The following is a 26615-nucleotide window of genomic DNA, read 5'->3' as shown; positions in this document are numbered from 1 at the left end:
TGACCATTTAAGTTCGTTATTTCTTTTACTTTTGACATGTCTTGCGATTTGTCAAGCATAATTATATAAATTGGTAGATTATGTTTTTGTCCATCAGAATAGGTTTTCTTTAATTGTATGACCTTTTGCACAAGAATACGTCGTACACTCAGTAATTCAAATACCTCTAACTCAGTAATTGCTGGATGTAAGCCTGTTAGTGTGATTTTCTTTGTTGTTTCTCCAGTGGAATACGTATAAAATTGGTAACTGCAATCTCTTAATGTACTCTTTATCTTGTTATGATCTACTAGTGTCTTAGTATATATTTTATGGGTATGCGTTTTAATATATTGTATGGTAAAATTAACTTTCGTAACATCTCGGATGTAGTTTATGGCCCTGAGATCTAAGTTATGTTTTACTATTATCGGTGGTACCTTTACTTCTATAGGTTTCGTGTCATTATTCCCTTGTATGATTTCCATTGTTTCTTGCTTTTGGCCACGCTTTCTTGACTTAACCTTTGTAAATTCTTCTAGTTCGAGGTCGGTATCCATATCACTTCGGTCAGTAAGTGACTGGTACCTGTTTTCTTTTTTATTCTTTTTACTTCGTACCATTGTTTGTTTGTTACTTTTGATTTCAAGCCTTTTGACAGATTTCCTAGGCTTATGCCTAGGAAACTCTGTGTTGGGGACACCCACCTGACTATAGATTTTCTTTATCTTCTTGTAATAATACTTAAGAAATATTCTTCAAAATAAACTAGCTTCTAATAACTTTAAATTTCACTACACTCTTGCACTTCCGGGTCGTATACTTCAGCTCTCTTCCCAAATCAAGTCAGTATCAGCTCTCGAGTGTGCTCAATCGAGTCTCTTTCTTACGCGCCCGAAGAAACGGCTGTTGGGGTCGACGTCTCGTAGTCGAACTGGCAGTATTTCGAAGCGTGCGCCATAGCCATCTCGATATGTCTAAAACTGCAAGTTATACAATTATAATTGTTTAATATAAATATAATTGTTTGCAATTACAAGATACGCCAGTGGTCGAGATCGTTAAATCGTTCGATTGCATAGGTAGGCGGTAGTTGTTGCGTCGGGTTTCGAGTTCGAATCCCCGAGCGGGGTCAGTTTCTATATTTCATTTTTTTATAATGTATAAATTTATACATCGATTGTTGCAATGATTTTTATAATCACTTTTAATGTTATGCCATCTATTTTATGCGCAATTTCGATATATACTTGTTAAATACTACTTGAAATATAATGACAAATTTAGATAAATATTATAGAATTTAACGCTTTTAATTACAATTAAGGACGGCGCCGATGGAAAAATATCAATTTGGTAAATAAAGATTTTGGAAAAAAAAAAATTTTTTTGGTCAAAAAATTTTGGGAAAAAAATTTTTGTTCCAAAAAATTTTGGGAAAAAAATTTTGGGAAGAAAATTTTGGGAAAAAAATTTTTGGGAAAAAAATTTTTGGTCAAAAAAATTTTTAGGAAAAAATTTTTGGAAAAAAATTTTTGGGAAAAAATTTTTGGACAAAAAATTTTTGGTCAAAAAAATGTTGGTCAAAAAAATTTTGGTTAAAAAAATTTTTAGAAAAAAAATTTTTGGGAAAAAAATATTAGGTCAAAAAAATTTTTGGAAAAAAAAAAAAATTTTTGGGAAAAAAATTTTTGGGAAAAAAAATTTTGGGAAAAAAATTTTGGGAAAAAATTTTTGGGAAAAAAATTTTTGGTCAAAAAAATTTTTGGGACAAAATTTTCGGACAAAAAATTTTGGTCAAAAAAAATTTTGGTCAAAAAAATTTGGGTGAAAAAATTTTGGGAAAAAAATTTTTGGTCAAAAAAATTTTGGGAAAAAAATTTTGGGAAAAAAAATTTTGGGAAAAAAATTTTGGGAAAAAAATGTTTGGGAAAAAAAATTTGGGAAAAAAATTTTTAGGAAAAAAATTTTGGTTAAAAAAATTTTGGTCAAAAAAATCAGGGAAAAAATTTTTGGTTGAAAAAATTTTGGTCAAAAAAATTTTTGGGAAAAAAAATTTGGGAAAAAAATTTTTGGGAAAAAAATTTTTGGTCAAAAAAAATTTGATCAAAAAAATTTTGGTCAAAAAAAATTTTAGTCAAAAAAAATCTGGGAAAAAAATTTTGGTCCAAAAAATTTTGGGAATAAAATTTTTGGTCCAAAAAATTTACGGAAAAAAATTTTTGAGAAAAAAATTTTTGGTCAAAAAAATTTTTGGGAAAAAAATTTTTGGGAAAAAAATTTTGGGAAAAAAATTTTAGGGAAAAAAATTTTTGGTCAAAAAAATTTTTGGGAAAAAAATTTTTGGGAAAAAAATTTCGGGAAAAAAATTTTTGGGAAAAAAATTTTGGGAAAAAAATTTTTGGTCAAAAAAATTTTGGAAAAAAAATTTTTGGGAAAAAAAATTTTGGGAAAAAATTTTTGGGGAAAAAAATTTGTGAAAAAAATTTTTGGGAAAAAAATTTCGGGAAAAAAATATTTGGGAAAAAAATTTTTGGGAAATAAATTTTGGGAAAAAATTTTTGGGAAAAAAATTTTTGGTCAAAAAAATTTTTGGGACAAAATTTTTGGACAAAAAAATTTTGGTCAAAAAAATTTTTGGGAAAAAAATTTTAGTTCAAGAAAATTTTTGGAAAAAAAATTTTTGGTCAAAAAAATTTTGGGAAAAAAATTTTTGGAAAAAAAATTTTAGTTCAAGAAAATTTTTGGAAAAAAAATTTTTGGTCAAAAAATTCTTGGAAATAAATTTTTGGGAAAAAAATTTTGGGAAAAAAATTTTTGGGAAAAAAAATTTGGGAAAAAATTTTTGGGAAAAAAATTTTAGATCAAAAAAATTTTGGTCAAAAAAGTTTTGGTCCAAAAAATTTTAGTCAAAAAATTTTTGGAAAAAAAATTTTTGGTCCAAAAAATACATACACACACACACACATACATCCATTTTTTCTAAGGTATGCCAAAATGTTCAGAAGGTTTTGAAACGTAAAGATATATAAAAATTTTCATTTTCGTTTTTTTTTTGCGATTACTATAACTTGCCCTACGGGAAAAGTTAAAAAATTATAAATTATAAATTTAATATATTAGATGAATAAATATTCATACGTAGATTTGCATTTATATGTATATATATATATATATATATATAATAATATATATATATATATATATATATATATATATATATATATATAAAATAATATAGGTTTAGTTATTATTTTTGTGAAATATTTGTTGTAAAAACTTTTTAGTTGGAACTGTCAAAAAAAATGGCGCGTAATTCAAATTCATAATTCATTATAAAATATTATGTAACTCATGCATTTAAGTTAATATTTATATACATATATCGATTTAAATATACAAAATTATTTTATTTTTGTTTATATTTAATATTTTTAATATTAAATTCTTGCATGCACAAGGTGTCATCTTGCGGTAAACGCCAACATGATAAAAATTAAAGGTATTTATAAAATATTAAATAAATGAATTAATGTATAAATTTAATATATATATATATATATATATATATATATTAATATTAAATATGTTTCATTTAATTTAATATATGTGTTATTAATTTGTTTTAGTTGTAAAACCTGTCAACACTCAACTGTCAAACAAACAAAAAAATGGCGGAAACAAAATTATAACAGAAATTAGTTTATAAATTTGTAAATCATTAAACGTAATGTTCGATTGGGCAATATTTTGTTACATACGGTATTATAAATTAATTTTGCATTAATAACTAACATAATAAATACATTTGTGCAATGGCAAAGATTTTTTTTGACATTTCATTCAAAGTGTAAAATTCAACAAAATTAATGTAAAATAGTGTTATTTCACTTGACAATATTAAAACTAGATATATTTGCGTGTACGTGTACATAAAAACCATTTGTGCACAAAATCGTATAAAATAAAAAATTATAATGTTTTTTTGTTTAAAAAACTTTAACCTAACCTGCATGTACTTGTCACCAAGTAAGTTGAAATTCGACAAAACTAATATAAATTTTTGTTATTTTGCTTAACAAAATCAACTACACGTGTTAATAATAATTAATATTTAATAATTAAACTGTTTGTGCAAATTAAATGTGATTTATATTGTTTTTCATTTCAGGCTTCGACCTAACCTATGTGACAATTAAAATTCGACCAATTAATATAAATGCTCACACAATATTAAAACCAAATTCATGAGAGCAAAAAGTAATTGTGTGTAAAATTATAAGCTATTTGTAACCTTCAATTAGCACCCATAGTTTTTTTTACATTTTTGTACAAAAAATCTTGAAAATAGAAAAATATTTTACTTACAATGGCTACGTTGAGTGAAGTACAAATCGCTAATAAATTAAAAACCAAAGATGCAGCCTTCAGATTGAAGCATGGTTCTCCAAAAGTCCAACAAATAATTAGAACTGTAAGAACTGAAAAAACAGACTCTGTTCATTTATCATTTGTATCTATTATATTATTTGTATCTTTTTTGCAGAGATGTAAAATCCGGTTAATGAAAATGAGACAGAAGTCTTTCGACAGTGGCAGGAACTTAACATGCGAGGAACTAAAAGTATAAAATAAACATACATAGTTATTTATTATTAATCAATTTTTGTTAATGATGATTGTTTTTGTAATGATGTGTGTTTATTGTAGGATACTCTAAACGATATACTCATTGATGAATTGGCACAATTAGAAAGCGATTTGAAGACTGAGGATGAAATTTTGCAAGAATTGTCTCTACTGGATAATACAACGTAATAATAAGTTGAAATAATATAAATACAATTATATTAGACTGAAAAGAAAACTAGCGGGCCTTAAGGCAAATTGCTGGAACCTCCCGTGTACCAAAAATTATTTTTTTTAAAAAGATTAACATTTTTGGAAAAAATTTACTCTGAAAAATTAGATTTTTGAGAAACTCTAAATTGTTGACAAAAGACTTTTTGAACAAATGTGCATTTTGGAATATTTTGGAAATTCTGAACTTTTTTTCAAAGCAATCATACTGCTTTAACTGCACAAAGACGAAATATCGAAGCGCGTAAGCGCCGCGTCTAACGCGTAAACATTGATGCGGAACCCATAGGAATGTAAACAAAATTTATACTTATTATTAAAATCTCTATAAAATATCTGATAATTTGATATGCATATGTCTAATGATCATTTTTGACCCACAAATGGCATTTTTTACACTTTTTTTTATTAGATCTCCGAAATTGCTAGACCTGCCTTTCCAAAAATTTGAACAGTTCTTCATCTTGTTAATACATGTAAAATGTTTTTTGAATTATTCAAATCGGACGCTCCGTTCTCTTAAAAACTGAGTTACCGTTTTCGGCACTTTTTGCCCCGTATCTTTGGAACGGCTGGACCTGCCTTCGCCAAAAACTAATCAGCACGTCTCCTTATCAATACGAATCGAATGTTTTTTGAATTATTCAAATCGGACGCTCCGTTCTCTTAAAAACTGAGTTACCGTTTTCGGCACTTTTTGCCCCGTATCTTCGAAACGGCTAGACCTGCCTTCGCCAAAAACTAATCAGCACGTCTCCTTTCCAATACGAATCGAATGTTTTTTGAATTATTCAAATTGCTTCACTTGACATTTTTTGGTCACACTTTTTTGAATTTGCATAAATTACCAAAAAACTCGTTTCAACTTAAATATAATATTATACGTTTTTGAAAATAATATTAAATTCTTAAGTGCATTTTTAGATTTTCAAGTTTTCTAACAAAATTTTGCAAAAAAAATAACCCTATCCAATATAATGGCATCCGTGTTCCCGAAATCGTCGACGAAAATTTGTATCCGCACACACAAACACATACATACATTTTTTCTGAGGCCAAAATGTTCAGAAACCTCTGAAACGTAAATATATATAAAAAATTTTCATTTTCAAGTTAATAAATAAAATGTAAATTTTTATTTCAGAGTTCAAGATAGAGACTTCGATGACTTTTTTGAACATTTGGAAATAGATATGTCTGATTTAGTGACGTGTCCGTGCTGCTTAAAAAATGCAATAGGAAATGATTCTGAAGGATTGATTATATGCAAATGTGGACTACGGTAATATATATATATATATATATATGTAAAGCTTATTCTATTACCTTTCAAATGATACCCCACATGCCATAAAAGATACAATATAAAATTTTTGAAGTAAAACTTCTTTAGACTCTATTATTCCATTATTTATTTACTTTAGGTTACGAAAAGGAAACATAAAAGACTTAGAATCTGAAATTTGGATGAATGTCAACATGCATTCAGCAAATTGCTCCCGCACACCACAATTTATATCAATGCCAAACGATGTTGCTGATGTGCTGATTATTGGCTGCCCGGATTGCAAATTTAGCAAAGTCGTTTATTAATAATTAATAATTGTAATAATAATGTATTTATTTAAAAATGCTGTGCTGTGATTGTAAAATAATTTTGTAAATATTGCATGTTTTATATATATTTTATGCATGTTTTTGTAAATTTGATTTTGTAATAAAGTATTTGAAATAAAAACAAGTGGTGTATGACATCGTGCCTTGAGGCAAATTGCTGGAACTTTCCGTACCGTAATGAAATATTCGAGAAATTTTAAATGTTAATAACAAATACTGTAACTTTCACTATTTTTGCTATCTTGTTTGTTATATCTGAGCAAATCAAATGTAAATCATAAATCAATTCTACATTAACAATTGTCATTTCATTTCAAATTCAATTTGAAAAAAAAATAGTTGCCTAAATTTTGCACAAAATTGAAAATATAGCTCCCGTATAGTCACAGTCTAAACGCATTTGCAAATAATTCTGTGCAACATTTTCACTTATACTGTGCTTAGCTTGGCGGCATTTTCACATTTTTCAATAGTTTTCACAAAATTGGAAAAGTGCCCCGTAGATAAACAGTATAAACGCACTTGGATGAACATTTGTACCAGAGCGGCGCTTAGACTGTGCTTAGCCTGGGTAATTTTTTGAATTTTCAAACCAAAATTACAAAAATATTTTTTAAAAAAAATTAGAAAATAATTTTTTTTTTTAAAAAGCAATTATTTTGTTGAAACAAGCAGAAAGTTCTTTGTATCATTTAAATCGGACGCTTAGTGCTGCCATTTTTTTACATTTAGCTCTGTATCTCCAAAACCGTTGGGCCTACCTTTGCCAAAATCTAATAACCACTTTTCACTCAATTCACCGTCATTACGAACTAATCAGCACATCTCCCTATTAATAGCAATCGAATGTTTTTTTAAACCATTCAAATCGGTTGATCCGTGCGCCCGAGAACGTCGACAGAAATTTTTTTATCCGCACATATTCATTTTTTCTGAAGTATGCCTTAAAAATGTTCAGGAACCTTCAAAACGTCGAGAAATGCAAAAATTTTCATTTTCGATTTTCGGCCCATTACTATAACTACCCTACGAGAAGTTAAAAATACAATAAACCTTAAATTTTCACCCTTTTCTACAAAAATATACAATTATATAATTTTCAATATTTTTTTTATTAAAATCACTATTCTCTCCAACAACTTTTGTCTTCTGTACAAATACATCAAGAAGAGTCTTAGCAAAAACGTTATAAAAAATAGCCAAAAATATTTAATTTAAAAAAAAAACACATTTAAATCGATGTATTTATAATAACCATTGCAGACTGATTTTCTGTTGAAAAAAATTGTTATTTATTTTTGTCTTTAACTTTAATCGTTAAGTACCAAAATAAAATAATTGATAAAATTTAGTTGCCTTCAAATTTTGGTTTTAATCTTATCGCTAAGCATAAAACACTATTGGAGCAAAAATATACAAGGCCAAAATATACATATATAATAAAAAAAAAATATATATATATATATATATATATATATATAATATATATATATATATATATATATTAGGTTGTCAAATATCTCCCTTCCGCTTTTTTGCTCTTGGTTTATAATACAAAAAGGCGGAAGGGAGATATTTGGCAACCTAATATATGTATATATTAACAGAGTCTAGTAATTGGGCATAACATCAATAAAAAAACATGAATTTCTTTCAAAAATTTATTTTAAATCCATACGTTTCGGCTATAATCCTAGCCTTCATTCAGTGGAAACTAAAAATAAAATTAAAAACTAAAACAATTGAATTGGAGTGAAAAGAAAAAATAAAAAGAGTAAATAGTACTTACAATTAGTTGATCTTAGTGTTAATTTGGAAAACTTTAGTAATCCATGGTATTCGGATATGGTAATGCACTACACTATGTATAATAAACATTAACTTGAAATTACACAATATTTTCACAAAATACTAATTTAAAAAATCAAAAATAGATAGTGTGTTGAAGATATAATGGAGAAAAGACTTTTTAAAAAAATATTTTTTCCAAGAATTGTTTTAGTTTTTAATTTTATTTTTAGTTTCCACTGAATGAAGGTTGGGATTATAGCCGAAACGTATGGATTTTACATAAATTTTTGAAAGAAATTCATGTTTTTTTATTGATGTTATGCCCGATTACTAGACTTTGTTAATACATATGTCAATATCAAATTCAGAATGATACAATATATATATATATATATATATATATATATATATATATATATATATATATATAAATATTAGGTTGTCAAATATCTCCCTTCCGCCTTTTTGTATTATAAACCAATAGCAAAAAAGCGGAAGGGAGATATTTGACAACCTAATAATAATATATATATATGAATAAAATATATATATATATATATATATATATATAATGCAATATCATGACAATACTTTTTTTTCTGGTGTTGTGTGGAATTTTCAAAAAACTTTTAAATATAGATTTATATAGAGTTGATAATCAAAACAAAAGCCTTAAAATATTATAGGCCTGTAATGAGGAACAAAGAATAATCCCAAAGTTGTAAATTTTATTCAAAATACTTTTGTTTGTTGTAGAATGTTGTAATTTTGATATTTCATACTTTAATATGTCTACTTCGACAACAAATATTAAAATCAATGAGTTTTTTGAGAAATTTTCGAGATTTTTGCATTTTTGTAAACAAAGTATAGGAAAAACTTCGTAAGGTGGCGGCAAGGATGTCGTAATATTTTAAAAATACTTTTGTTTGTTGTAGAATGTTGTAATTTTGATATTTCATACTTTAATATGTCTACTTTAACAACAAATATTAAAATCAATAAGTTTTTTAAGAAATTTTCGAGATTTTCGCATTTTTGTGAACAAAGTACAGGAAAAACTTCATAAGGTGGCGGCAAGAATGTTGTAATTGTTTAAAAATACTTTTTGTTTGTTGTAGAATGTTGTAATTTTGATATTTCATACTTTAATATGTCTACTTCGACAACAAATATTAAAATCAATGAGTTTTTTAAGAAATTTTCGAAATTTTTGCTTTTTTGTAAACAAAGTACAGGAAAAACTTCGTAAGGTGGCGGCAAAGATGTCGTAATTTTTTAAAAATACTTTTGTTTGTTGTAGAATGTTGTAATTTTGATATTTCATACTTTAATATGTCTACTTCGACAACAAATATTAAAATCAATGATTTTTTAAAAGAAATTTTCGAGATTTTTGCATTTGTTATGAAAAATATACTCGCACGCCGCAAGGTGTAGTAAAACTTATCACATGCCTATAATATTTTATTTAGCTTTCCCATATCAAGGCAAAGTTTTCTAAAAATCCAACAGTTTTTTAACAACTCAAAAACTTTTCAAATAAACAAAATAAAATCAACAAAATAACAAACACGTGATACTAAATTGTTGTAAAAACTCGAACTTTTGTTGAAATTATATTAAAGTGCTATCAATATAAATATATATATATAATAAATCTATATTACATTTACATCACTCGATATTAACTTCTTTACTCACTTTACACAATTTTTTAATATTCAGCCAAACCTTTCGTCTTGTCTCTAGTCTTTATCATCATCGTGGGTGGTTTTGTAAATTAATCAATTCATTAATAATAAAAAATTTGTTGCTATCGTCTCTCAACATCAAATCAATTCGTTACCTAAAGTTCGTCCCTTAGTAAGGTGTATCTGTTCTTCGAGGGTGCCAATTTCTTGAAAGTCGAATCCGGGGGCTGCGTAGCCTTTCTTTGGGCCCCCCCGGCATTTGGGGAATTGTCGGGGGCTATTTCGTTCGTGTCGGGGCCGTAGTGGAACTCCCTGAAAAAAAAGAGAAAAAAATTGGGTAAATACTAAAATCAACAAGTTTTCTCAGAAACTTCCAAGATATTTGCATTTGTTATGCTACAAAGTGTAGTAAAACTTGTCACATGCCTATAATATTTTATTTAGCTTTCCCACATCAACACAAAGTTTGCATTAACTAAAGAATGAATTATACAACAAATTTTGAAATTAGGACTTGTAATGCTAATTTATCTGTTTGTTATAATTTTTTCATTAGCGAAAATCTTGAAAATTTCTGGGGAAATGTCATCGCTTTTAGTATTAACTTCTCGTAGGGTAAGTTATAGCAATGGGCCGAAAATCGAAAATGAAAATTTTTGCATTTCTCGACGTTTTAAAGGTTTCTGAACATTTTTAAGAGGCATACCTCAGAAAAAATGGATGTGAGTGTTTGTCTATTGATAGGGAGATATGCTGATTAGTTTTTGGCAAAGGCAGGTCCAGCCGTTACGGAGATACGGAGCAATGAGTGTAGAAAATACAAATCGAGTTTTTGAGAGAACGGATCAGCCGATTTTAATGATCTAAATAACATTCAATTTGTAATGATTGGGAGAAGAACTCTACTGACGAGCAAATTGAAAATATTGTAAGAAAAAGGAACTCTACTGACAAGCATAATAAAAATGTTAAAAAAAATGGACTCTACTGACGAGCAAATTAAAATACAAAGAGAAAGAAGGGACTCTACTGACGAGCAAATTAAAATATTAGGACAAAAGGGACTCTACTGACGAGCAAATGAAAATATTAGGACAAAAGGGACTCTACTGACGAGCAAATAAAAACACAAGGGAAAAAAGGTACTCTACTGACGAGCAAATGAAAATATTAGGACAAAAGGACACTACTGACGAGCAAATGAAAATATTGAGAGATAAATAATAATAATCACTTTGTTCTCAAGAATGCAAAACTCCCGAAAATTTCTTAAAAAAGTCATTGATTTTAATATTTGTTGTTGAAGTAGACATATTAAAGTATGAAATATCAAAATTACAACATTCTTCGACAAACAAAAGTATTTTTAAAAAATTACAACTTTACCAGTTTATCATATTATATAAGCTTTTCTTTTACTTTCTACCACAGACAACTTCTGGAACTTTTATTAAGGGGTGATTTTTGGAAATTTATATTAAACAAAATACTTTATCAATCATTTCAAAATTTTAGGAATATATTTATACATGTTTTAAGAATGCAAAGTGAAATTTTTGAAGAAAAAAATTAAATATTTTTTAAGTTATCGTCGATCTTCAACGACGCGAAAAAAAGGCCCTTCACTGCTGCAGTGATTTCGGCCTTCTACGTCGATGAAATTTAAAAAAAAATTAAAAAAAAAAAATCTCGTTAAACTAGATAATATTGTCTGTAAAATGAACTACGATAAAGAAAAAAAATCAAAAATGGACAAAACGACGGCGTTTTTTTTTTTTAAAAGTCGAATTTTACCCAAAATTTTGGTCGTTCTTGTGCTGCCAAAATTCGATTATTGATCTGATCAAATAATCGATAGTTCATTTTATGAAGAACTATATATAGAACATGTAAAAAAAAAATTTGCTAGTGACCGGATCATTTGTTTTTGAGTAATCGCTGCAGCAAATTCGAAAAATAGTGTTTTGAGGAAAACGCGTTTAAATATAAAATGATCGTTATACTATATACTGTATATATACTCTTTAAATGGCTGTAACTCAAAAACTATTTAAGATATCGACTTAAAATTTTGGTATGTTATTTTTAAAGGTATAACCTATTGAAATATGGAAAAATTGAAAATTCGGTTTTTTGAAAATTTCACACTAGTTGTGCCCGACTTTTGGGACTTTTATTCATAATATATTATCTTTTATCCCTTACCTGTGCAGTTTTCCATTATAGAGATCTTGCAAGAACTGCTTCAATTTGCCAGGAATGTGCATGTCCTTAAAATCAGGGAATAAGTACATGTGCCTAAAACTATCGATCGCAATCAACGGCAGATCACTCGGCCCTTTGCCCAGATGGTGCAGAGGATGGGCGAATTTCTTACCATCGGCTGTCAGGAAATTCACATTCTCTAAAAGAAAAAAAATAAACATTAACATCTTGAAGAGGTTTAAAATAATGTTTTACATTTACGTTTACACTTACGTTTTTCGTCAAGCAACTCTGTATGCACGATATCATTGAATTGTTTGACACTTTCTAAATCGTCGGGGGAATGGAAAAGGATTAAAAATGGAAGACCCTCCTCTGTCAATTCTTCGGCGTTTTCGAATGTGATCTCTCTGACCAAAGGCACACATTTATCTTGCACCTAAGATAAAAAAAAATATTCTCTATATTCTCTTAAACTATTATTTACTTTGGTAGAGTAATTTTTTTCTTACCCAAACGTGCAGCTCATCCATGTTGGACAAAGATCCCAAATAAGTTTCATCATGTTCATTCGATCTGGACACGTCTGGCCTGAATACTATTATCGGTTTGCCTAAAATGAGAATTAGGTAACTCATAATTAACCATTAATTGGCTAATTTAACTACAATTTTAATGAATATTTTTGCTGAGGTGTCTAAAAAAGTTTTACTTCAAAATGTTTGTAAAGTACCCTTTGGCATGTTGGGTATCGTTTAAAAGATCTCGACGAGTAGAAAACGATTTTCACAAAAAAAATGATTATATCGTAATAAAAAAGTTATATACATAACCATATTTTATAACAAAATGTAACAGTGTGTTTTGTATGTCCGCATTTTTTCGTCCACGTTTTCGGGCGCACGGATCAACCGATTTGAATGGTTCAAAAAACATTCGATCCCTATTGATAGGGAGATGTGCTGATTAGTTTTTAGCAAAGGCAGGTCCAGCCGTTACGGAAATACGGAGCAAAGGGTGCAGAAAATACAAATCGAGTTTTTGAGAGAACGGAGTATCGGATTTGAATGATCTAAAAAACTTTCTGCTTGTATTGACAAAACAATTGCTTTTGAGGATAAAAAATTATTACATTTTTTTTTATTTTCCATAAAATATTTTTGTAATTTTGGATTAAAAATTCAAAAAATTACCCAGGCTAAACACAGTCTAAGCGCCACTCTGGTACAAATGTTTACCCGAGTGCGTTTAGACTGTTTATGTACGGGAGCAATTTTTCAATTTTCCAATTTGGTGAAAACTATTGAAAAATGTGAAAATGCCGCCAAGCCAAGCACAGTATAAATGAAAATGTCGCACAGAATTATTTACAAATGCGTTTAGACTGTGACTGTACGGGAGCACTTTTTCAATTTTGTGCAAATTTTTAGGCAACTATTTTTTTTTTGAAATTGAATTCGAAATGAAATAAGAATTGTTAATGGTTCATTTGTTTTGCTCAGATATAACAAGATAGCAAAAATAATTAACCTTACAGTATTTGTTATTAACGTTTAAAATTTCTCGAATATTTCATAACGGTACGGGAAGTTCCAGCAATTTGCCTTAAGGCACGATGCCATACACCACTAGTTTTGTTTTAACTTATATAGCGAATGCTAAAATGAACTATGTGATTTTGCTATAAAATATACACTTTTTACGAATTAGTAGCTGAGGTGTCTGAAGAAGTTTTACTTCAAAAATTTCATATATGGCATGTGGGGTATCATTTGAAAGGTCTTTTTTAATAGAATGCGAACAATAAAATCAGTTTTCAAAATTTCTAGAGCAATCGACGTTATATTAGAATTTATCGGTCTAATCATTTTTGAAAAATGTATTTGTATCGGTGTTATGTCTCAAATAATTCAACTATTATATAAACCCATATATATACATAAATATATGAATATGAATATATATATATATATATATATATATATATATATGTTGAAAGTATTTAAATTTGATGTTGAAATGTACGATTAAGTTCTTGGAGGGCGTAACATTAAGTAAAAAATATAAATAAAGTAAAGATTTTTTAAAACATCTTTATTTTTTCATACGTTTCGACGTAAAATTCTACGTCATCGTCAGTGGTTCTACAATTTTGAAAAAAAGCAGAAAGTAACGTAAAAAACTAATTATACATAAGCAAAAATAAAAAGAAAGATTTAACTGAAGAGACAGATTAATTATATCTAAACCTTAAATTAAAAAAGAAATTACTGACATTTGGTGCTTGTTTCCAATTATTAATTTTTTACAAGCTGTATATATAATATGTGTAAATGATAATCTAAGAAATTCAAGTAAGTAATGTTTTATGCATTTTTTAATTTAAGGTTCAGATATAATTAGTCTGTATCTTTACTTCATGTTACGCCCTCAAAAAAAATTAATCATGTATATATATATATATATATATATATACATATACACTAAATGTATTCACATGCATTTAAACCAAAATAAATAATAAATTATACATAACTCGAGAAAAAATGAAAAAATTTATAAACTATTTTATGTATTTAATATTTTTTTATCTATAGTAACTTGACTTTATCAAAGTCATTTAAAGTTTAAGTAAAGTATTTATCAATTAGTTAAATATGTATTAGTTATCTTTTCCATTTTTCTCAAGTAATAAAATGTAAAGCAAAAAGCAATTTGCAGTTACCTTCTTCGATGACAGCGTTATCTATAAATAGAGCATGCAAGAGCCAGTCATGAAAAAGAATGTTAATTTATTATTATTATTATTAACCATAATATTTAATATTTACCATCATATTTAATATTTACATAATTAGACGATTGTTCAATTGATGGAAATGAAATAATATAAATATAATGAGAAAATATTCACTTGTTAATTATTACATTATTAAGGTTTGTCCTAGGAAGGTGAAAATTTAGGGCTGCATTATAAAATGAAAATTACTTTTTCAAAAAAAAAAAAAAACAGGTTTTTCAGAATTTCAGAAAATTGTTAATGGAAATAAACTTTGAACAATTTATAATGAATCAGCAAGCTCAAAGTTTGTGTTAGGATGGTAAAAATTTGGGGTTGCAAAAGTGTTTGTTGTAATATTCTTGTTGGTGCATCAATTGAACAATTGTGTTCCACGTATAATATAAATCCTAACTAAAATATAAATAGATTTACAAATACAACAAAGCACCAAATTTTAATTTAATATTTACACCAATTTACACTTTTAAAAATGCAACTATTATTACCCATTACCCAAATTTGGAAAAATCATGCCAATTCAATTACAATTTCCTGATCTATTTATATTTATATATATATATATATAAATATATATATAAATATTTATATATATATTTGTATTAATTACCAGGAGGATGCATATTTTTGCTGACATCTCCAAACCCGACATGGAACTGGCAGTCCTCCTTCAAATTGGTGGCAACACGACGGAATGTGGAATATTCTGGCATGTCCCTTCGGTCAAAATAGCCCACAATGATACGCTAGAAATAAATATTAAAATATAAAAGATCTGTAAGGATCAGAGACTTGGGCTCTAAGAAAAAATGACAAAAATATCTGAGGAAAGAATATAAAGCAGACAGATAAGGTACCAAATAATAAAAAAAGGCCAAAAAAAGAACTCTACTGTAAAGGAAAGAAAACTGGATTGAACCTATTATTAATCTTATAATTCAAAGTTTATATAAAAGTTTTTTATTTACCTTTTTGGTATCCAATGTTTCCAAATCTTTCAATGAATGGAATTCTCTAATCGGGTCCTCCAATTGTTTTTTGACAAACTCCAAAAATGCTTCTGATGTTCTTGCACCTAAATAATAAAAAATTGATATATTTTTATATATGTATATAAATATATATATATATATATATATATATATATATATATATAAATAATATTTCTATAGTTGTCAATTATCGAAATAATTTATAGTTTATAATTACATAAATAATTATTTAAACATATACAAGTTATCTAAATTTCTTAAAATTTTTAAACTTTTCATATTGGATGATTCTGATTAAATTATTCAGAGTCCTTTAAAAGGTTCTATATAAGGGTGGTCCTTAATATGGACATTTTCGAATTTCCTTGCTCCCAAGGGCTCAAATGGTTCCAAATTGATAAAAAACAATTCTCTGAAAGTTTTAGCTCTTAATATTGTCTTTTAGATAGAGCGCAGTTACTAGTATTAAGATAATTAATATTAGTCATCATTTTAAATCATTTTCAAAGTTATTTGAGCATGAATTATAGAGTTAGTTTAATATAGTGATCCAAATGTATCAAAGATAGAATTTTTGGTAATGTAAATTATCTATAATTGTTTTAAAGAAATCTGTCCTTTTGTAACATGTATTAACTAATACAATTTTATGCTATCATTAAAATGATAACACATAGTAAATATTAAGTACAAAAATATTAACTTAATAGCATTTATTTGCTATTTTTGTTTGCTTTAATAATTTTAAACCATAATTTAAAGATTCATAATATGAATTAAAATCACACAGTATTAATTCATAGAAATATTTTGTATTCGTCATTGTAATTAGCATTCGTATATATTAGGTTGTCAAATATCTCCCTTCCGCTTTTTTGCTCTTGGTTTATAATACAAAAGGCGGAAGGGAGATATTTGACAACCTAATATTTCAATTGTAGTTTTAAGTGAAGTCTGCCACTCCAAATACGTTTCTTCTAAACAATGTGTTCAAATTTAAATGAATATCTAAGAAATAAATTGAACCTTGAATCAATTCTATCAAAGATTTATATGGAAATAGCATGAAAAAAATTTCAAAAATTTTGCAGAGCGTCGAATTTTGACACAAATTTTCACTTTTAATTCATTTGTCGCTAAGTTATACCTAAAACATTTTTTTTACATTTTCTAAATTTTTTACATGCTATTTTCATACAAAACTTTGATTGAATTGCGCTCTATCTAAAAGACAATATTAAGAGCTAAAGCTTTCAGAGAATTATTTTTTATCAATTTGGAAGCATTTGAGCCCTTGGGAGCAAGGAAATTTGAAAATGTCCATATTAAGGACCACCCTATTCTATATATTAGGTTGTCAAATATCTCCCTTCCGCTTTTTTGCTATTGGTTTATAATACAAAAAGGCGGAAGGGAGATATTTGACAACCTATTATTTAAAAAACTCTATTTATTGCCTTAGATTTTAAATTAACATATTGATAGTGTTGAAGGTATTATGATATGTTTTACCTCTGTATTCTCTTTTAGTCGGCTGTCCATTCCTGATGACTTTCAGCGTTGGATATTTGGAGATGTGATACCTGGAAGCAACCGAATTCTCCTTGTCACAATCGACTTTACCTAATACTACTTTTCCCTGTTCAGGAAATGCTTCATTTATCTAAAAGAAATAAAAAATACATCAAGATCATTCAAATATCAAATAATCAACTTGGTCAAACACGCTAACCTTGTTCACAAGTTGTTTGTATTAAATAATGACTTAATTAATAAATAATTATTACAGTTTATAAATGACTACAATTATTATTACCTTATCAGCAGCTTCATCAAAAATAGGCTGCAATAAATTACTAAACCTACACCATTCGGCATAAAAATTAATGAACACCAACTCATTGGAAGCTGAAATAGGTAAAAAAGATAAATTATTTGTTAACAGTTATGACAATTACTAGTACCTAATATTTATATATATATATATATATATATATATATATATATATATATATGTATTACCAATCATTTAAAAATTTGGTATTTAATGTGAAAGTGTAACTTTCACAAAACCAAAGTACAATTACATTCCTCAATGTAATTCTTATAACATTTTAGTAAATTTGAGAAAAGGGTTTGTAGTATATTACATATTTATAAAACACGATTTTGATAAAAAAAATCGTATTATAATATTATTTAATAAAACATTGTACAAATATCAGTGGTGGAGATTTTATTTGTGGTGCTGTTAAGGTATGCATTAAAATATTTGTATAATAATAATAAGAAAAATCGATTTTTGAAATGCTCTTTAAATAAATATAAGATAGATTTGTATAAGATAGAATTGTGTAATATTATAATACACACATACACGTATATATATATATATATATATATATATATATATATTTATAATTTAAATTATAAATTTCAGAAAATACGTGCGTTCTAACAAAAACAAATTGAATAAATACTTGTATTGTTAATTAATGTTATTACAATTGCACAATTGCAAAGTCCGAGATTGTTTATCAACAAATAGTGTTTTATCTTAAACGTCTGGCAGTTATTTGTTCAATTGTTATTTAAATGAAATTATTTAAATATTTCTCGTATATATATATATATATATATATAAATGGAAACTAAGATATATTTATTTAAATAACTTTAATAGATCCATACGTTTTGAGACCCAATTTTGACTCTTTTTCAGTGGAAACACAGAAACAGTAAATACGAAACACAAGAAATTATTACTTCACAAACAATCATGTCCCAAAAAATAAACAAATATAATAAAATCGACCATCACATCATAAAAGATGGAATAAGAATAAGAATTTTGATATAAACAATTGAGCTCCATTAATAAGTCGTTATTATATTTTATCCTCTTTTTAACATCCCGTAAGCAAATTGTGAAAACATTGTATAAGTTTAATATAAATTATATTCATTCAAGCAAATGAAAACTGATATTTTTGTTATTCCTAATGTTACACTACAAATAAACTAACCTAACCTTACTCAAAGAGTAACTAAAATTACCTAGAGAGTTTTAAAAAATGAGTGTTAAAATAAAGGAATTATGTGTAGAAAATTGTAGAATCCATGAAGTCAATTATTTGCACAAAAGAAAAAATTAATACGTCCTAGACCTAGCTTTACTTTTGAGCTTACAATGAAACGATTTAGATAATTGTTTGTTATATATCGTTACAAAGCTAATAAAATTTACTATACATCTGTATCAATTTGTTAATAATATTTAGAACAAACTTATTAACAAAAATATTGCTAAACTTGAAACTTCAAAACTGATCTTAGCATGTTATTGCAGAGGTACATTTTTTGGCATTTTATTATTAAAATTTGTTTAGGCATATTATCATTAAAAAGCTAATAAAATTCACTATAAATCTGTATTTATTAATGAATAACATTCAGAACAATATAAATTGAAAAAAAAAATCGTTAAAATTTAAGTTTCAAAATGGAACTTGACTTTCTTTCGCAGTTATTACAAAAATAAGTTTCTGATAGTGCATTTATTTATAGTTAGCATTTTATTTATAAAATTCGTTCAGGCATACTATAATTGTTATATATAGTTAGAATTTACACTCAATTTTTTCCTGATTATACTTAACCATCCATTTATATTGTTAAGCTAAATCCATTACATCTATCGAGTAACTTGTTGAGAAAAACTAACCTAACTTTACTCTAGGAAAGAACTACAAAATTCATCTGGAGAGTTTTGAAAAACGAGGGTTAAAATAAAGCAGTAATGTGCAGAAAATTGTAGAATCCATCATGAAGGCAATTATTTGCACGTAATAAGAAGTTAATACAACTCAAGTTGCACATAGACCTAGCTTTACTTTCTCATCTCAATAAAACTTATCTAGAATTCAAGACAATGAAACGATTTAGATAATCGATCCTTAACCATCGCTTTTGTATTGTTAACTTTACTCTAGGAAAGAGCAACAAAATTTATCTAGAGAGTTTTGAAAAACGAGTGTTAAAATAAAGAAATTATGTGCAGAAAATTTGTAGAATCTATTATGACCTAGCTTTACTTTTGCATCAAAACTTATCTAGAATTTGATACAATACATCGATTCAGATAACATAGTTATCGATTAGATTCTATTAAGATAAATCTTTTAAATTTATTGTAGAGAAAAACTAACCTAACCTTAAATAAGATATTACTCACCCAATGTCATATCTATATTCGCTTGAGTGAGGGGCGTAGCCCCTTTACCTAATATTGAACTACATCCGAATTGAATCTGAAAAACCAACAAAATAATTACTAAACAATAATACATAAGATTAGCAAAATCAATACAAGAAAAACATCCGACATTGGTTGAATTGACATTTGCAAAAACAAATGCAATTTTGTACCGAATAACAGTAACTAGTTTATATTAATTATTTCACTACGGTTATTCGTGTATTTAGTTTTATTATTTCGACCGGCATTAATGTCAAAAACAAATATTGAATTCGTGGCAAATTTCATTTGGTGGACACTTACGAATATAAAATATGTTAAGTAGCACTTTATACACTTTATACTGATCAGCATTTTGACGTTAATTTAAAACGCTACCGCCGTCCTGTTATGATTGATTTAACATTTAAATTGTTTTAAACTAATTTTTATTTTAACATGAATTTGTTTTATGCCGAGAGACTTTTGACAACACTTGTTAGTTGAGACAGGTGTCGAGTCGTGAAGTTGGCGCTGGCGGCGGTGCTGAAAATTTGACAGTTGACGCCATATTGGGAGGTAAATTAACATGGCGCGGATTTCAAATTGAGAATATAAATGTAATAATTAAAATGAAGTAATAAATGTAATTCTTATATTTCGGTTAAGATTTACTGATAAAAAGAAACAGATTATAATAATAGAATTAAACACAGTAAAATACAAAGCTAAAACTTTATTAAGCTTGAAGAAAAAATGGTTATAATAATACAATTTGAACTGACATGGCGCGTATTTCAAAATGAGAATATAAATGTAATAAATAAAGTAATAAATGTAATTCGTATATTTTGGATATCGGTTGAGATTTACTGATAATAGAAAACAGATTATATTAATAGAATTAAACACAGTAAAATACAAAGCCAAAACTTTATTAAGCTTGAGGAAAAAATGCTTATGATAATACAATTAGCTTTAATTGTACAAAACATTCTGGGTTAGAATGAGCTTTCAAATTTAAATTATATATCTTTAATTATATATATATATATATATATATATATATATAAATAAGAAAATTGTGATTAAATTGGCATGATTTTTCCAAATTTGGGTAAAGGGTAATAATAATTGCATTATTAAAAGTGTAAGTATTAAATTAAAATTTAAATTTTTGGTGCTTTGTGGTAAATTGGTGCTTTGTTGTATATATATATATATATATATATATATATATATGAGATTCAGTCTTCAGAGCAATACATCAATTAAAAACTTGTATGAACTTATTATAACATTTTTATTGTTTCCATACGTTTCGACACATTGTTTGTGTCATCTTCAGTGGACTATAGTTTAAAAACAATACAGATTAAAACTATTAATGAAAACTAATTTATAAGAAAGTGATATGGTGTAAAAACTTACATGTAATTGTAGTAATCCAAATTATTTCATAATAATAATTGTTTTACACTTTAAATTGGAGCAATTATATAAATTTTCAGAACGAATTAGTCGACATCAGAGCAAAGAGATTTAAGTTATTAGCAAAAGTTTGTTTAGAAATAAATAAACCACATAAAATTAACAAAAAAGTTATATAACACGGTCAAAATATAAAAATGCCTCCTTTCTACTCATTTTATTTAAAATTTCAATATTCAAGTGTATATAACAATTTTTACTAGATTTTAGTAAATTTTATATAGTTTTCACTAATGCAAACAAATTCTAATATCAACAAGGAAAATTAAAAGTTATTTGAAAAAAAAATTAAAAAAATGTTCTAAATCCATACATTGCATTTGAAGTCCGCTATTCAACTACGAATTTCTCAAAATTTCGATATCCAAGTGCATATAACAATTTTCACTAGATTTCAGTAAATTTTACCTAATTTTCACTAATGTAAACAAATCAAAATGACTGCGAACAAAATTAAAAGTTATTAGAACAAAACTAAAAAAAATGTACAAATCCATTATCCTGCAAGAGAAAAATCAAACTAAAATCCAATAAAACCCACTCAATTTTTTTTAACATTTGTATTGGTAGATAATACTTTTTTATTTTATTTTTAGGCAGTGTATATAATAACATTACACACTATATTTACAATATACTTAATTAGAAATTAAAAATATAATTATCAAATTCATTCAAAGTCAAATTCAATCATCATAAATCGGGGAGGATAAATTTTGAATTGCGAGGATTCAAAATTCATAATTTTATTCGTTGAAATTGTGTAATTATTGTATGTGTAAAAATAATAATGGATAAATGAAAATACAGTGGAACCCTGTTAAGACGATTAAGGTTAATACGATTTCTAGACTAGAAAAGCGTCTTAACAAAGTTTTAGTATGAGTCAGAAATTATTAACAATTATATTTATTTTAATATTTAATACAACAATTTAATTCAATTATTCAAAAAATATTGAAAAAAATAAAAATTAACAACCAAATGAATAAAAATTAAAATTTATTATTTAAGAAAAATATGAAAAATAATTGAATTTTTTTTTTCTAATTTAATATTGAATATATTATAACTTACTAAATGAATAAATAATTAATAAATTAGTAAAAATTGTACTATTTAAACAATTAAATTAACAAAAATAATTGAAAAGCAAATATCATGACTTGACTAGAATAACCTCATGTCCACTTTTCACGTATTTTCACGAAATTTTGAATGATAATAAGGTTCATAGTCAAACTGAGCAGTTTAAAATATTACAGGCCTATGAGAAGTGGTTTAATTATGATAATACATTTGAAAATAATCGCTTTTTTCGCAACTTTAATGATTTTTTATAATTAAACCACTTCTCATAGGCCTATAATATTTTAAACAACTCATTGTAACTATCAACTGAAGACGTGTATGTGTATACAATATAAATTTCATACAAAATTCTTTCCATCAATAATAATAAATAAATAATAATATTATTATTATTTATATTTCAATTATTTAATTTAATTGTGTGCATATTTACAAAGGTGTTTAGTAGTGTATTTATATATTTATATATATAGATTTATATGTATATGTGTATGTGTGTGTATGTATGTGTGTGTGTTTGTGTTGAATTTGTTTTAATTATTTTAGAATAACAATTTGTATATCGACTATAACGTCTAAGACCCTTATAAGTTTATGCATATATAAATATACATATAGATATACACATTATTGTGTATATATATAGGGTGGTCCTTAATATGGATAAAATAATAAAAAATATTCTCTGAAAGTTTTAGCTCTTAAATATTAACTTTAAGATTTAATGCAGTCCAATCAAAGTTTCTTGTTTCTTCTTCTCAAAAAAGTACTTATTTTATAAAATATATCAAATTTTTATTGTATTTTTCTTATTAACTTCCCGTAGGGTGGTTATAGTAATGGGCCGAAAATTTAAAATGAAAATTTTTGCATTTCTCGACATTTTAAAGGTTTCTGAACATTTTACTGGCATACCAAAAAAATGGATGTGTGTATATGGATGGATACAATTTTTGGATGGATGTGTGTTTTCGGGCGTACAGATCAACCGATTTGAATGATTCAAAAAACATTCGATTACTATTGTTAGGGAGATGTGCTGATTAGTTTTTGGTAAAGGCAGGTCCACCCGTTACGGAGATACGGAGCAAAGAGTGCAGAAAATAGAAATCGCGTTTTTGAGAGAGCGTAGTATCGGATTTGAATGATCCAAAAAACATTCAGTTCGTAATGACGGGGAAAAGTGGTTATTAGTTTTTGGCGAAGGTAGGCCCAGCGGTTTCGGAGATACAGAGCTAAATGTGCAAAAAATGGCAGTTTTTGAGAGAACTAAGCGTCCCATTTGAATGATCTAAAAAGCTTTCTGCTTGTTTCAACAAAATAATTGCTTTTGGAAAAAAAATTTTGTTTCTAATTTTTTTTTTCAAAAAAAATTTTTGTAATTTTGGATTAAAAATTCAAAAAATCACCCAGACTAAGCACAGTCTAAGCGCCACTCTGGTACAAATGTTTACCCAAGTGCGTTTAGACTGTTTATATACTGGAGCACTTTTCCAATTTTGTGACTATTGAAAAATGTGAAAATGCCGCCAAGCTAAGCACAGTATAAGTGAAAATGTCGCACAGATTGCAAATGTATTGACATTTTAATTTGTACGTCAGTAGAGTCCCTTTTTGTATTAGAATTTTAATTTGCTCGTCAGTGGAGTTCCCATTTCTATTGATCTTCTCAATTGCCCATCAGTAGAGTCCTTTTTAGTACTGAAATTTTAAATTTGCTCGTCAATAAAGTTCTTTAGTGTATTGATATTTTAATAAGGTCGTCAGTAGAGTTCCTTTTCTAATATACTCGTCGGTAAAATCCCTTTTGTAATGACATTTTAAATTTGCTCATCAGTAGAGTTCCTTTATTTTATTGACACTTTAATTTGCTTGTTAGTAGAGTCCTTTTTTAAATATTTTCGTCAGTAAAGTCTCTATTTGTATTGACATTTCAATATGCTCATCAGTAAAGTCCCTTTTATTTTTTTCATTTTCCATAAAATATTTTTGTGATTTTGGAATAAAAATTCAAAAAATTAAAAAAATTATCCAGGCTAAGCACAGTCTAAGCGCCACTTTGGTACAAATGTTTTCGCAAGTGCGTTTAGACTGTTTATGATCTGGAGCACTTTTACAATTTTGTGAGAAAACTTTTCCAATTCGAACTATTGAAAAATGTGAAAATGCCGCCTAGCTAAGCACAGTATAAGTGTAAATGTCGCACAGAATTATTCGCAAATGCGTTTAGACTGTGACTATACGGGAACACTTTTTCAATTTTGTGTAAATTAGACTATTTTTTTTTGAAATTGAATTCGAAATGAAATGACGATTGTTAATGTTCTGGAGATAAATTCTGGAGATTTATGATTTACATTTGATTTGCAAGAAAATTCATATTAAGGACCATCCTAATGTATATATTATATATACATGTATATGTATAATAGGAAACAGTTATATAGAGAAACAATAAACAATGACAGATTGTTTAGTATAATAACAATTCCAATCGAGACGTCTAATTAATATACAGATATTTGATAGAAAATCAATAAATAAATAATTAATATTTATATAATAATTAGTTCGTTCGTTGGAATTTTCCAATTGGTTATGTACGTATGTATTAGTCTACATAAATATAATATAGTTCATATATAATTTATATTTATATGAATGTAGTATGTGTTTTTAATTTTTTTTAGTTATAAGATAAGACAGCCATCAATAAACAGTGAATTTGGCGATAGGCGCACATTTGCACTACACAAGGGTAAAAGTAATAAAATAAGTAATAATTAAAAATATTAATTTGTAAGGTAAAGGAACACCACTGTCGGGCAAAAGACTATGAACAATAATTATTAAAAATATTAAGGGGCACAACTAGTGTGAAATTTTCAAAAAATCGAATTTTCAAGTTTTCCATATTTCGATAGGTTATTTCTTTAAAAATGACATACCAAAATTTTAAATTGATATCTTAAATAGTTTTTGAGTTACAGCCATTTGAAAAGTATATATATAGTATATAGTATAAGGACAGTTTTATCTTTAATCGCGTTTTTTTCGCAAATTTTCCAAATTTGCTGCAGTGATTACTCAAAAACAAATTATCCGATCACTATCAAATTTTTTTTATATGTTCTATATATAGTTGTCCGCAAAATGACCTTTGATCGGATCAAAAATCGAATTTTGGCAGGCCAAAAACGACCAAAATTTTGGTAAAATTCGACTTTTTTTTAAAAAAACGCCGCCATTTTGTCAATTTTTGATTTTTTTTATCGTAGGTCATTTTACGAGAATATTATCTAGTTTAACGAGAATTTTATTTTTTTTTAAATTTCATCCACGTAGAAGGCCGGAATCACTGCGGTAGTGAAGGGCCGTTGAAGATCGACGATAACTTAAAAAATATTTGATTTTTTTCTTCAAAAATTTTACTATGTATTCTTAAAACATGTGTAAATATATTCCTAAAATTTTGAAACGTTTGATAAAGTAGTATTTTTAATATAAATTCCCAAAAATCACCTTTTTTTGAGGCGGTTACACTAGTGGTGCCCCTTAAATGATATATATGTCTCTCTTTCATACACATACTATTTTTTCCAAATGTACTCGCTCTTTCTCTTTCACACTTCATACTTTCACGCTGTTCTTTCTCTCTCTCACACTCTCAACTGATCAGAGACATGGACTTACAATGATGGCACACATTGGTGTCGAAAATTATAAATAATTTTACCAATTTTACCAATTTTATCAATTTTATCAATTTTACCCATGTGTAGCAAATGTGCTAGTATCCGAAAAGTATATCCGCTATATGTCTTTTTTTTTCAATAACACGTTTTCGTTAATTAATT

The 26615-nt window shown here is 26.8% G+C and overlaps 2 protein-coding genes across 2 annotated transcripts; one reads left to right on the top strand and one right to left on the bottom strand.

Annotated features, from left to right (window-relative positions):
• Window positions 1-4168: 4168 nt before the first annotated feature.
• On the top strand, window positions 4169-6471 carry LOC113386780. Its single transcript, XM_026624534.1, has 5 exons — window positions 4169-4453; window positions 4526-4603; window positions 4690-4793; window positions 5984-6121; window positions 6264-6471. The coding sequence occupies exons 1-5, from the start codon at window positions 4349-4351 to the stop codon at window positions 6430-6432; spliced, it is 594 nt and encodes a 197-aa protein (XP_026480319.1). The 5' UTR covers window positions 4169-4348; the 3' UTR covers window positions 6433-6471.
• Window positions 6472-9918: 3447 nt separating this feature from the next.
• Window positions 9919-20600, bottom strand: LOC113384739 (endoplasmic reticulum resident protein 44-like). The gene is made up of 10 exons (XM_026622502.1): window positions 20500-20600; window positions 20173-20248; window positions 17755-17846; window positions 17451-17601; window positions 15915-16021; window positions 15557-15692; window positions 12659-12759; window positions 12420-12585; window positions 12147-12345; window positions 9919-10253 (listed from the first exon to the last, which is right to left on the bottom strand). The coding sequence occupies exons 1-10, from the start codon at window positions 20548-20550 to the stop codon at window positions 10097-10099; spliced, it is 1236 nt and encodes a 411-aa protein (XP_026478287.1). The 5' UTR covers window positions 20551-20600; the 3' UTR covers window positions 9919-10096.
• Between the last annotated feature and the right edge of the window lie 6015 nt (window positions 20601-26615).

The sequence above is a fragment of the Ctenocephalides felis genome, unplaced genomic scaffold, assembly GCF_003426905.1.
Source record: "Ctenocephalides felis isolate EL2017-DRISC unplaced genomic scaffold, ASM342690v1 CF-g0.4_SCAFFOLD_03571, whole genome shotgun sequence".
NCBI classification, from domain to species: Eukaryota; Metazoa; Arthropoda; class Insecta; order Siphonaptera; family Pulicidae; genus Ctenocephalides; species Ctenocephalides felis.
The sequence above is the reverse complement of the archived record's forward strand: the minus strand, read 5'-3'. Positions and strand labels throughout refer to the sequence as shown.

Excerpts from the sequence above, each read along its gene's own strand:
- LOC113384739 (XM_026622502.1), bottom strand. The coding sequence starts at position 20,550 with ATGCTGATCAGTATAAAGTGTATAAAGTGCTACTTAACATATTTTATA. Across the intron at positions 16,022-17,450 it reads GACTAAAAGAGAATACAGAG|GTGCAAGAACATCAGAAGCA; the intron begins GTAAAACATATC and ends TTTATTATTTAG. Across the intron at positions 12,586-12,658 it reads TGGATGAGCTGCACGTTTGG|GTGCAAGATAAATGTGTGCC; the intron begins GTAAGAAAAAAA and ends TTTTTATCTTAG.
- LOC113386780 (XM_026624534.1), top strand. The coding sequence starts at position 4,349 with ATGGCTACGTTGAGTGAAGTACAAATCGCTAATAAATTAAAAACCAAA. Across the intron at positions 4,604-4,689 it reads TAACATGCGAGGAACTAAAA|GATACTCTAAACGATATACT; the intron begins GTATAAAATAAA and ends TGTTTATTGTAG. Across the intron at positions 4,794-5,983 it reads TCTCTACTGGATAATACAAC|AGTTCAAGATAGAGACTTCG; the intron begins GTAATAATAAGT and ends TTTTTATTTCAG.